Raw genomic sequence first — 13,617 nt, 5'->3', positions numbered from 1 at the left:
AGGAGGCATGGTATGGCTTGGGGAAAGTGAACTTCCTGAGGTGTGGGAGATCCTGGGCTCAGCTGTCTACAGATAGATGAGTAAATCCAATGGATGTTCACAGGTGTTGATGAAAGCTCTAGGTATTCTGCTGTTTTTTTGAAAGGGGGATGCATGTGACATGACCCTGATTACTTACCCTGTTGCTCTGCCATGAACCTAATCATTCTCTTTCCTTTGCTTCTCTAAAAATTGTCTGAAATATATTTGAATCTTTTTCATCAAAGTCTAAGTAAAATTTAATAAAATTATGATTTAAATTTGACTTGAACATGGATTAATAATTTTAGATGTTTTCAGAACAAACAAGTTATTAATATATTTTAACAGATATAAATTAGACTTATTACCATTTGAAGCAAATTATTTACAGTAGTGTGATATTAATGGATTATAATAAAAAATCTTACTTATTCTTAAGTATACCTTCATTGATTTTAAAGGGTTGAAATATCAGTACTTATTTTTATATTCAAGGAAACATAGGCTTTGTAGCCAAAAGTCAGCTATAAATAGTTGTAAAAGGGAATAAAAATTAAACTATAGATATAGATATATGCAACCTTGATTACCCAGTCTTGCATTAGAGTCTTGCACATCTGTGTAGATGCATAGGATGACTCTAAATATTCAGTCATGTATATTTGTTTTCATTTATGATGTGGGTGTACATCAGCTTGTTTCATATCTATCTATAGTTCTTTCACGCTTTTTCACATCTCTAATTTTTCTCTTCATGAAATTTGAAGACTGGCTCTTTTTTCCCTTCAGTTTGAAAATAGTGCCCATTTTTGCCCTCAATGCGCTTTGTCAAGAAATGATATACCAAGTCCTATTTTGAAGCTATTCTTCTGAACATGCTGTATCATTTTACAGCTACACACAAAGCCAGTTTTACCTCTGATTATCAGAATAAAATTTTTAGTAGTAGTATATATGTCAAAATGTCAAATCTAAGTTGATGGTCCTAGCCTTGGTTTTGTTTGGTGGGGTTTTTTTTGTAGTTTTATTATTTTTTCTTTTTTAATCAGAGGTATTAATCTGAAAAAATGAATTGTCCCACCTCCTTTGGTGGTCATGTCCATTCTCCTCAGCAAACCCTGTGCCTGAGATCTATCTATAGCTACTGAATGACGTCTTCCCCATCATCTCTTTCTCTAAAGTAGAGAAAATAGAATTTCCCCTATCAGCAGAAACTTAAAAATTATACTGCTAACTGAGAGATTGAAATGGTTAGGAAAAAATCTGTTAAAGGAAAATATTAGGTGATAGTGATTGGCTGTCTAATTTTTGGAAAGGTGTTAGGAAGTTACCTTCCTTTTCACTTGATTCTTTGCTGAGAAGAATTACAGAAAGCTTCTTCCAATTTTAGCCTCTGAATTTTTAGTATGGAGGCATCCTAAATGTCATGTTTCTAAATGGCACTCTTAAAATTACTGTCACTACAAAATTCTTAATTAATGCAAGTGTTCCAACATGAGATAGAAGATTATTTTGCAGCTGAAATATTTTTAGATCTGTCTCTTTCAAACTTTTTTTTCATGCCTTTAAAGTGGTCATTTCTAATTTGAGAATATAAATATGTATGTTACAGTGATCCACTACAGAAATTTGCTGACACTTATATTACCAGTATGGGACACTTTTCAGTTGGTTTAAGGGCTGATAATATGAAACTGAAACAAATCAGTTACAGACCCTACACAAAATGTTGCCTGATTCCAAGAGCAGTGGTCTAGCTTGAAGGAGGGGGTGGATTGGAGGAAGCTGTTGTGCTTGTGCTGTGACATGTGTTGATGCAGAAGCAGTCTTGATGATGTGAAATATATCCATTCAATCAGATAAGCAAAGACAGAATCAACACTTGCTATGAGAAAACATATTTGTGAGCCCTGACTCTTCATCAGCACCTTTTTCCCATCTGGTAGCTATCTGGACAGGGGCACTACCCAGATTTTTTAATGAGGAGTGGGGCTGAAGAATCTTAGAATCATAGAATGGCTGGATTGGAAGGGACCTTGAAGCTCATGTTGTTTCAACTCCTCTGCCATGGTGGGATGCAATTCACTAGATCAGGTTTCTCAGAAAGGAGGAGTTATGCAAAAATGAGGGAGAGCTAAAACACTATCAGAGCTCCACTGACAGTGGTGCATTGTACTTGCCCAAGGTTAAGTGTAAGTCAGGCTTTAATTCTTTCTACTGTTGTTTAATAAGTTTCTGTGGAGGAAAAACAACAACAAACATCAGTGATATTCATGCAGTTGTGTTAGGGGATTATTGGCTAAAAGCTAAGAGTCTAATTTTTAAATAATATTGCCATATTATATAAATTTCTCCTTGTCCTCTTCGTCTTTTCCTCCTTCATGCAGTGAGTGCAACCTTACTTCTCCTTACTGTAGCTGTATTTCTCAGAAATCTGAGACTGAATTTGTTATTGCATGTAAAATGCTATGAAATCTTCAGATGGAAGCTGTTGAATGCATAACAAGAACCAATTATCCTTTGATAAAATGTCCGCTGGGCTAAATATTAGTTAAAAATTTATTGAAAATGTACATACATACATACATACATGCATGCATGCATACATATACACATACATATATATAAATAAATATATCTATATACATAAGTGTAAGTTAATGAGTTTTGTAGTTGCCTTCCATGGTCAGTACTGAGATTTTCTTTTCTAGTATTCAAAGCACTCAAGCTTTAAACCAGCCAAACTATGTAACCAAAGGCTTGTGAAAGTAGTAAATTGCTGTTCATTGCCTTCACTGGGCTCTGATCAGGTCTCCTGAGAGATGCATTTATCTAATCATCTGCCTTGTGCATATAATCACAGCTGAGCAACAAATTGCAAATTGCCACTGCTAAGTAGGTTTAAAGAGATAAAAATCATGATATCGTTTTGGAATTGTGGAAGTCTGTAATTTTAGATACATTCTATGGTTATATGAAAAAGAAGACTCAGTATGGCTGAACTTTAGTAATATCTTTTTAAGGTAGGAATTTGTATCAATATCTTTAAAAAACCCAGCAAGGGACATACATTGGATCTCTTAAGTATATATGGCTAACCTTGAAGTAATGGACTCCAGTATTATTCTAAAATCAAATTAAGATTTCTGGTGGTCTGAAAACTTCATTATTAGGTTATTTTTTAATCGCTTTTAGTCTCCATCAGAATGAAGCCATTAGGCTGGAAGATTCCCAAGTCCAGCACTGCTCAACCAGGAAAATACGGTTTTCAGAATACCTGCCTCTGCCTCATCCCAGACTGACTAGTCTCAGGCAGAGAAAGCCTTTCTGCTACTCTAGCAGGTTACCTTGCTAAGTCAATGAATGTTCATTAAGCTTGTGATATGCTTTTAAGAGAAAAAGAATAGGAAATGTTGATGAAATTTTCACCAGAGAAAGTGTCACTTAATCATATTTCTGCCCTTCAGCATCACCACTGGGTGTGTAGGAGGTACTGTTAGAATTCTGCTGTAGTGTGCACTCTGGAATCTAAGGAGGTGAGCCACAAAAGAGATTTTATTTCAGCACTGCCACATTTCCTTGGTTCTGTTTATTTAATATAAGCTTAAAGTTGTCAAAATGGGAATAGAGTAGCATAAAAAATCTAAATAGACAATTTCAGGAGAGCAGTTTATTTTTTAAAAGCTAAACAAAACACCAACCCCAAAGTTTTGTCTTTCTAAAGCTTTGTGAAATGAGGTACATTCAGATGAGGAAATTTTATCCATACAGAAGGATGACACAACTGTAGAAGTGACCTGTTTGCTCATGCAAAACAGGCTATTATAAAATAGTGACACTTCACTAGTAATCTTAATGCCTTTGGATTAACATGGTCACAGAGATAGATCACAGTGAATTCTAAGGCTGGAAATTTTAAAATAAAAAGAATTGCTGCTGCCCCCAAATCACCACAGCAATCCAGTATGGATTGGCACTATTTAAACAGATTTTGCTCTATGGAAGATGTTGAATGGAATATTTCTTGAAAAAATAGAATGAATTTAGTATTTACGTAATTTGTACGCCTTTTTCCCAGAACAAGCTTGTTTTCCTCTAGGTGTATGTGTGTATTTGTAAGAGAGAAATAGATGGGCAGAATGAGAATGGGTAGCTGGGCAGAAGGGGATATCCTTATTTTAAGATTGTAAAAAAAACACCTCTGCAATCATTAAAAGAACTGGGTCCTCTGAAGAAAACACTCCCGTCTTCATTCTCCTCTCCTTCAACACATTCCAGTAATTATCTGTGTTTTGCAAGTGTTTACAGGCATGTCTAGCTTTGTGCCCTCTTAGTAGAATAATAGAGTTGCACAACCAGAGAAAGATAACATGTCCTATGAGAATGAAATTCTGATATGAATAATACCAAATTTAGTGGTCACTAACATACAGTACAATGAAATTTAAAATTACTGTTATTTCTGCTAAGATTGTTCTCTTTTACATAGGACATTGATTTCTCTGTTAGGTGAACCAGTGATCTATGAAAGCAAAAGAAATAAAGCTGTGTTTGAAGGTGAGTTTAAAAAAAACACAAAAAGGAAAGTCAGTGTGTTCATTTCACTGAGCATCTGCTAGTCAATCACAATATTTAGCTAAAGAAGAAGCAAGTTTTCTAGGAAAGCTTGTGAAATTTTTTTACAGTTCTTGATTCTCTGAATGTGTAGAGTGAAATCATGTTGCATATGAGATCAGAAAACCTAATGTGATGCATCAGGTTTTGCTTCAGAGGTATTTTACAAGCAATCTGAGTTAGTATCTTTTTCAACAGCCTTCCAGTTTATCATGTGGATGAGCATTTGTTTTCAATGTTTAGAATGATTTTCCTGAAGTTTAACTGATACGATTTGATCAGTTTTATAAAAGATTAGAATTTTTTCCATCTTTCTTGAAGTTGAGAAAATGTATACTTAAGCAAAGCTTAACTGCTTTGCAGTTGAAGTCCTGACTGCTCTGCAGCCTCCATTCCCACCGCGCAATGCCTGAGAGATGCTGCTTGCTCTGCTGTGTGGTTGGTGAGACCACTGACAACTTCTGCTATTGCAGTCTGCGTGTACCGTAAGGATAATCATATCTCAAACTACGCTGATTCAAGGAAATTGAGACTGCTGTTGATGGGCAGAAAAAGGAAATAATACAGCAATCAAATCTGAATTTGTATGTACAGCAAATTACGCAGCGCATTAACTCAGAGATGAAATTTCCATCCTTAAGGCTCCCTTTTCTCTGGGCCGGGGATATAAGGTGGAAAAAAAAAAGCCTGTTAGAATTCATAGTGTCTTACATTATTCAGCCTAATACAAACAGTGATTAATTGGTACTAAGTAACTCTTTCTTGCTGCTTGGGTAGGCGCTCATTTTAACCAGGCTGTTCATCCTATCCAGGACAGCCTGTGGCAGTGAATAAAACGCCAACACTTCAGTACCGTATTCCAGAGCTGAAAAAACACTGTTATTACGGTAATTTTTAAAAATATAGTAAATAAATTATGAGTGAAAAGATCACTGAAAGAGGCCTATGAATCCATTCTGAAAATTCCAAAGTAGTAATTAGTATGGGTTTTAAAAAAAACATTTCTGTATAAAATAATTTTTTAAAATTTTGAAATAATGTGTCTCAAGATTGGGGTTTATACTTTAATACTTGACTTTATTTTTGCTTAGAGGCAAAAAAGTGTACAGTAAATTCACGAATACAAGCTGCACTGAGTATAAGCCGCATCTCTGGGTGTTGGCAAATATTTCGGTTTTTGTCCATAAATAAGCCGCACCTGAATATAAGCCGCTCTGTCGTTCGCAGCGAGGACCCGCATGCAACAAAGTTGCCAAATACTAACAGAACCGCGGCATGGCGGGGTTTACTGGCTCAACTAAGGGTGTGCAGGCTCGGCCCGCTAGGGGCTGCTGACGGGGCCAGGTGGCCCAGCCTGGCACTGCCACTCGGGGCTGGCCGCCGCCTCTGGGTTCGCTCGTCCCGGCCCCGCTCCCGCCGCGGCACTGGCCGGGCACGGAGAGAGCGCCCCGCTCATGCCGTGGCGCTGGCCGGGCACGGAGCACCCCCTGCTCCCGCCACGGCGCTGGAGGGTGGGGGCAGAGCACCCCCCCTCCTCCTCGGGCCGCGGCAATGGCGGCGCAGGGCCCCCGTCGGCTCCCCGAGCCGCGGCAATGGCGGCGCGGCCCCCCCCCCGCTCCTCTCCGAGCCGCGACAATGGCAGCATGGGGTCCCCCCGTCTCTCCCCTGGGCTGCAGCAGAGGAGGGAAGAAGAGAGCTCTCCCACCTCTCTCCCCCCCCCCCCCCCCCCCGTGCTGCCTGCAGGGAGCCAGGGCAACAAAGTAACACTGTAACAGTCGCCGAATGCCAGATTTTACTGGCAAGTGCTTGGCTCAGTGCCCTGGCTGGCACGTCTGGGGTTGTAAATGTCAGAAAATTATTCACATATTAGCCGCACTTCCGGGTTTCCACCAAAATTTTGGTCAAATTGCTGCGGCTTGTATTCGTGACATTACTGTATTATAAAAATATTATATCTCTGAGACATTTAGAAGCATTTAAAAAACTTCAGGAATAGTTTGGTGCAGTGCAGTGATGACCTCTGCACCCTCTGTTAATGGCATCTAGTAGTAGATTCAGTGAGTTGGCTTCAGTGAGTTAGCTTCAGCTGAGCAATAAGCTCTATAGCTGTTTGTTGTGAGGCTGAGGTCAGTTCTTTCTTCTCATTTTGAGCTTTGGAAGATCTCATTACCCCTGACTCCTGCTTTTTTTCCCTCATTCTTGAAAATTTTGTGTCATAAGCTTACCTCTGCCTTGCTCTTCATCAGCATTTTATAATACCTTACATAAATGTGGGACTCTTGAGATTGTAAATCGTAGATTCATAACCATCCTCACTGGAGCAGGGGAAATAGAAAAAAAAAATAAAAAAATCTGAAAGTAGTTAGAAACAAGGGGCTATCTTGGTGTGTCAATGCCAGCTCCTTGCCCTGTCTTGTGAGGCTTTACAACCTCCTCTGTTTTGTGAACAGTACAGTGTTCTGAACGCAGGCGAGGAACGCATTGTATTACTTCCTCTGCACAGGTCAAAAAAGGACAATACAGGCAGTTGCATCTAGTTTTTCTCACCTGAAATAAAATAAAACATGACCAACTGAATGGCATTTGGAAAAATTTTCCTAAAAGAAAATCCCTGACTCATTTCTAAATGAAAAATAATAAGGGTTTTTCTTACTAACTAATCAGCTTATATTATATTGTGGGATAAAATACAGAGGTCCTTAGCAGTCAACATTATTTTAGCCCTGATGTTACCCCTTTTGCTGACATTCAGCATCAGGAACACCAGTGTGTTTTGCATAATCACAGCACGCGATGATCCTTTAAACCACGGATTACCGTAGGTTAAAAACACCTGGTTCTGTATTATCTCTTATGTTGGCTGGTTGTTGTGTGGCTTTGGTTAGCCTTTGTTGCATAACTGCTCCATGTACTAGAGAAATGTAAAGGTCAGTCTGCTTAGGAGTGAGCCACAGATACAAGGACACCTCTTGTAATTATTTCCTATTTGTTTTCCACTAGTTTTAAGGATTCCTGGAAGATGTTTATTATCCCAGAGCATTTTGTGAAGAACTTCGGTTGATAGAATTTTAAAAGTATTTGTGGTAGTTTTGCTTGTAGATCACAGTGGCAGTGATGTATGAATTTAGTGGTACCTTGTGGTAATTCCAGATTACTGAAAAGGCATCTAGCACCCTGAGAAGTTTTGCAGGAATTAAAACAGACAGGAGAAAGAGGGAAATTTTTGCCAGATACGGAGAATACTATCATATGCTGAACAAAAGTACATACAGCCTGAATAAAACTGAACATTTTTAGCAGTTAATGTTAAAATTTATTGTGATCACATTTATTGCAAGACTGAAAATGTGTAAAACACGAATCACATTGTGGTACACAGGGAGTAATTTTTATAGTCTACTTCATGGAGTTTCTGAGTACCAGGTACATTGCCAGCCACTCTCTTCTCTGAAATGATAGTTAAATCTAATCTCTCCAGGTAACTCTTGGAATAAATAATTTTGAAACTGGGAATTCTCATGCTGTTCTCAATCCCATGCTACTTTTCCTTTAGCATGTTTTACAGTTACAGACAATAATTGATATTCTCTGATGAGCTCTCTGTAAGCTTAGAAGTATTTGCTTCCAAGGTAGACATGAAAAAAGGGAATTTTTAAAAGCTAGATCTTTATGATTGTTCAGCCTGGAAAAGGAAAGGTTTCGGTGTGACCTGTGTCCTTTTAGTACCTGAAGGGACCCTACAAGAACGATGAATATTTTCAAGGGCATGCAGTGATAGGAAAAGGTAGAATGGCTTCAAACTGAAAGAGGTTTAGATTAGATATTACAATCAGATTTTTTTTTGGGAAGGTGATGAGGCTTTTGCACTGTTTGCCCAGAGAAGCTGTGGAGGTGCCCGATCCCTGGACGTGTTTCAGGCCAGGCTGGGTGGAGCTCTGAGGAGCCTGATCTTGTGGAAGATGTCCCTGCACAGGAGTTGGAAGAGAATGATTTTCAATGTCCCTTTCAACCCAAAGCAATCTTTGATCTCATGATCAATTGATAATATGAGAAACAATCTCTGAAATCTAATGCAATCCATGCTCTCTGCAAGTCTAGCAAAAACTAGGTTTGTGGTTCTGAAATGTTTTGTGGCCAGTTATACTATTATTTTTGCTGGTTGCCCTGAGCCTTTACCAAGCTGAGGGTGTGTTGCATGTCAGGATGCTGGTGTTAGTATGATGGAAGTGACCTGGAAGGCAGCATTGAAGTGATGTTCTGAGGGTGTGTCCAGGACATGTCTCCTGCACCAGGCCCCATTGTGACAGAGGGATTGTTATAGAGCCACTGCTGCCTCAAGTCTTGTAGGAACTCTGATGAATCCGTGGGACACTCTTGCTGACTGGTTTCTGTACATCTCAATTTTAGTTGAATAGATCATGTTCTTGAACTGAGTAAGAGATTAGGCATTGGATTCAGGCTTTTTTGAGTTCCATTTCAGTTTTTTTGCTGCAGAAGAATAGGTTTCTTTGACTATTTAACATTTAGAATTTATCATAATTTGCTTAAAGTCTAGTATATACTGCTGTTCCCTGGACAGATGTTCTATGTAATGGGTGCATTTACTCAGCATTTCCATCACAGATACTGGAGTTTGGAGTCCATCTCTCTACCACATTGTATCAAGCATGGTTAGTATTCTAACAGTGTTAGAGGGGAGCTTTTAGATCTTTCCAGTGCAAAATGATGAAATGTGGTACCCCTTTCTATTACAATGCAAATTGCAGCTATTTTTTCTAACATTTTTTAGCTAGCTCTGAAAGAAGATAGACTGTGAGGCTGTAAAAATGCATGAAAGTTCAATTAAGGTTGTAAAAGTGGATGAAGGTTTTTATGTTATCTAATTATTGTTTCTATTTTTTGCTTCAGTGCTTTTTTCCTCTTCCTGTAATTTTATTCCAGGACTGTAATGGTATCAGTGCATTCGAAAGGAGATACTGACATTTAATATATCTATTAGGTATTTGGCTCTCCATTTGGACAGAAATCTTAGGAAAACTTTTGATTGGCACAAGACATCATTTTTATCTATAAAAATGCACAAAGAAGTTTTGCCAGGAGTCTGGATAAGTCTGCTCAGTGCCACACATGCCAGTATGTGATATAGCATGGAGTGATAAGCCATAGTACTTTATTCTACGTGCATATTTTGGGGAAGGAAGGCACATAATGAAGTGTGTTAACTACATTGTCTTCACTGACCATGAATATGCTGAATGAGTTAAAGCAGTAAGAATTTCCTTAGTAATAACAAAATCTGGTGGTGAAGTTGGTGGCATGGTAGAGACCGTTTTGTAATATTTTGCCATATGACATCCACCATTCTCTTTCTTCCTTTTTTCCTAGGTTTTACTGGGACTTAATCATGCTCATAATGATGGTTGGAAACCTTGTCATTATACCAGTCGGAATCACATTCTTCACAGAACAAACAACAACACCATGGATTATTTTCAATGTGGCATCAGACACTGTTTTTCTATTGGACTTGATCATGAATTTTAGAACTGGGACTGTAAATGAAGACAGCTCTGAGATAATACTGGACCCTAAAATCATTAAGATGAATTACTTAAAAAGCTGGTTTGTGGTTGACTTCATCTCATCAATACCAGTGGATTATATCTTTCTCATTGTAGAAAAAGGAATGGATTCAGAGGTTTACAAGACAGCAAGAGCACTTCGTATTGTGAGATTTACAAAAATCCTCAGCCTGTTACGTTTATTGCGCCTTTCAAGATTGATTAGATACATACATCAGTGGGAAGAGGTAAGATTTGTGTGGTTATAACATCATTCACTGAGATCTTGTTCCTACCCAACACTAGTCCATCTCTGTGAAGAGCTACACCAGAACAAGAATGTAATACACCTTTACCTCACTACCTGGTGTAATTACAAACACGTACTAGTGGGAAGGCTTTTTGGAAAAAACCAGGACAGAGTAACCATCTTGTCTTTGGCCAAAATATGTTTGGCATTGGTGCAATTCGCATGGATGGACTCCTAATGATGCTACCTAATATTCAAAATATCAGAATAAGGCTCTAGAAAGGAATACTAGAAATTTTAACAACCACCTAATCCTAGAGTTTGATGACTAGCACTTAAATTTATTAATACTCTTGTAGTCACAGAGAACTTAAACTTGTTTGTATTTTTCTATTTTAAAAGAAATTGAAACCATTTGCCATTGAGTAGATTTCCTAGAATGCTCATTGTTTGAAGGCTGTATGGAGGCTGAATATCATACATACTGGCCTTTCCTAAAAACGGGCTGTTCAAATTCTGAGTCAGTGTCTTCTAAACTGTCAACTCTACTGTTTCCAGACATGATGTTATGCTGCCTGTCAATTTGGCACAGTGACTTTTCCAGGAAATTATGGCATGCCCACTTTGGCATACTCGTGGTTAGGAAACGTTCAATGCATTGGCACATACCACCATTATGCTTCTTGCCTGTCCTAATTTCTCTAGTTCTGAATATCATTCTGTTTTAAGCAGAAATACTGAAGCCATAGGAAAAACAACTGCTCTTTTATAAACCTTTCTTGCAGTAAGTATAAGGAGAATTATTTTCTAAAGTGTTATTATGGAAGCAGTATTAAAATTAAATTAATATTGAAGGACTATTTGGTACCTTTTTTGGTACTTTTTTTGCTGGTTATCTCTAGTATAATATGCACTTTCTGGTTTAAGATAAACCTAAGAACAGAGCCATCTCAAATAAAGTCAGATTGTAATTTAAAATAGGATAATGCTGGATGATGCTACATATTAAAAGTCTAAAAAATTTATAGCAGTTTCTCAAAAAGCCCCTGAAATAGGCCATTATTTTTTATTACTTTATTTGGTAAAGCTACTTCTTTTTGCCTTTCTGTAAAGCACTGCAAAGATGTTTATGCACAGAAATAGAGCACTGTAGTTTTGTACTCAATTCAACTAAGGCAAATGATTAAGCATATTTTGCAATTCTACCATAAAGCTGCTTTTGTCTCCTCTGTGCTTCACAGAGAGAAAACCTTCTGAGATTAATTCAATGATATTATTTTCTGGCAGCTTGAGTTAGTTGCTTGCTGTAAAGGCCTACTAGGCAGAGAAATTAATTCCTTTTTTTCCCCCTCCCTTCTGTTGGTTGTCAAACAGAAATCAGAATATCTAAATAAAAATAGTTGAATTGGTCACTAAGTGAGATTAAAAGTGACCAGAGTGTGTGGTCCAAATCAGCATCAGTTGCTGTTTGGTTCATCTGTCTTTAGCTAATGGCTGCTTGATTGCAACTTCACAGGAAGGTAAAAAAGAATCTAAAAATAGGGATTTTTTTCCCCTTTTTTTGGAATTATTTTGAGGCTGTAATAATGCAGCAAAAATATTGTTGGCTGATTTTGAAAATAATTCTCACATGCACGAGCAGAGAGAAATATACAGTCAGAATCAGGCTCTGATAAATCCCAAAATGAAATTTGTGAAAGGAAAAAGGTTTGTTTGTTTGTTTGTTTGTTTGTTTGTTTGTTTGTTTGTTTGTTTTTTGTTTAGTGTTTTGCAGAGATCAGAAATGCAGAAGGTCATGGATTTTCATATATGGCTTCATGGAAAATGTGTGTTGCAATACCTTAATGTTTTAGAACAGACGAAACAACTGGCTAGGGATGACATTAGCTGAATTACTGGGAAACAATAACTGGATGATCCCATGGGGTAGTCAGCAGACTGCTGTTGATATTAATGTTCTTTTTATGAGTCTGTTTGCACGTGGACAACAAGGAGCGACTGTTAACTAATTTTTATGGCACAGTACTGGAGCCTGTTTGTGCATGGTTTAAAGGATTTAATAGTTTTTGCGTATGAGCTGACACGTTGCTTTCAATTTTGGTGCAGACAAATCTGAAATATATGTATTTGGTTCCAGAATAATAAGCATAATGTCAAAAATACTGAGAGGACAGCCAGCAAACTCATTCTTCATAATGTGCCGAGAGAATACTTGGATAACTGTTATTCATGGATAATTGATGTATGAATAAACCAAGCTGTGTGATAAGGCAGTTATCCGTATATTTCAACATCCTCAAAGAAGAAAGGCAGGCTGACATTGTTTGAGCTTTTATTTTTTAGATATCACATATCTGGAATTCAGGTGGTTGATATCCTGAACTTTAGGATGAACAAGCAAAAATTTAAAAGATTCTTACATGGCGCTGGTGAAACATGATTCCTTTTCTTTACTTCCACAACATTTAAGTCAATTAAATTAAGATCAAGCTGCCAGTAGCCACCTAAAGTAATATTGAGGTGAATAATATCTGCATTGCAGAAGCTTTCTCTTCATTAAGTGTTATGGAACAACTGTAGCCTGTGGTGGAATATATATGAAAACTGATTGATATATTCATATCAGTCTGGTGTTAATTACTTACCCAAATGAATGGCTCAGTGGAAATGGGAAGAAACACTTCAAGAAAGGGACAGCAGATGTGTGGGCAGGAAATAATTTACTGAATATGCAAATTCACACTTCCCTGAAACTGCTTTTTTAGCTACCAAGCCTAATATTCCAGTCCTATAGATTCAGATATTTATATTGTATATTTACTTAAGCTAAATTGTATGCAAGAAAAAAATTGATATTTAACCTGGTGATAACAGAAATTTTAATTTTGAAGTAATTTCTGACAGGGGCCTTGTTTTGGATTTTTTTAAAAAAGTTACATTCCTAAAAGTACTGAATAGGAAGTCCTGGACCTAATTCTTGCTTCCTTTAAGCTTTATGAGACTACCTAAATTTTGGACTCTTGTATGTTTTTTTACATAGACTTACATGCAGCTAGTAGATTATTCTTAGTTAAATATGCTCATAGATGAGGGAACAATTAAAATAAAAGGTAAAAAAAAATTAAATAAATAAATTTTTCCGTGCCAAATGATATGCTACTTTGCTTTACA

General features: G+C 37.4%; 1 protein-coding gene across 1 annotated transcript in view; it reads left to right on the top strand.

Moving 5' to 3' along the window:
* HCN1 (hyperpolarization activated cyclic nucleotide gated potassium channel 1) overlaps positions 1–13,617 on the top strand; it is a 192,069-nt gene that overhangs the window by 14,354 nt on the left and 164,098 nt on the right. Inside the window, exon 2 of the mRNA XM_033086073.1 lies at positions 10,021–10,444. Coding sequence (XP_032941964.1) covers positions 10,021–10,444 — 424 coding nt within the window. The remainder of the gene's footprint in view (positions 1–10,020; positions 10,445–13,617) is intronic.

The sequence above is a fragment of the Catharus ustulatus genome, chromosome Z, assembly GCF_009819885.2.
Source record: "Catharus ustulatus isolate bCatUst1 chromosome Z, bCatUst1.pri.v2, whole genome shotgun sequence".
NCBI classification, from domain to species: domain Eukaryota; kingdom Metazoa; phylum Chordata; class Aves; order Passeriformes; family Turdidae; genus Catharus; species Catharus ustulatus.
This window is presented reverse-complemented; position numbering and strand designations above follow the sequence as displayed.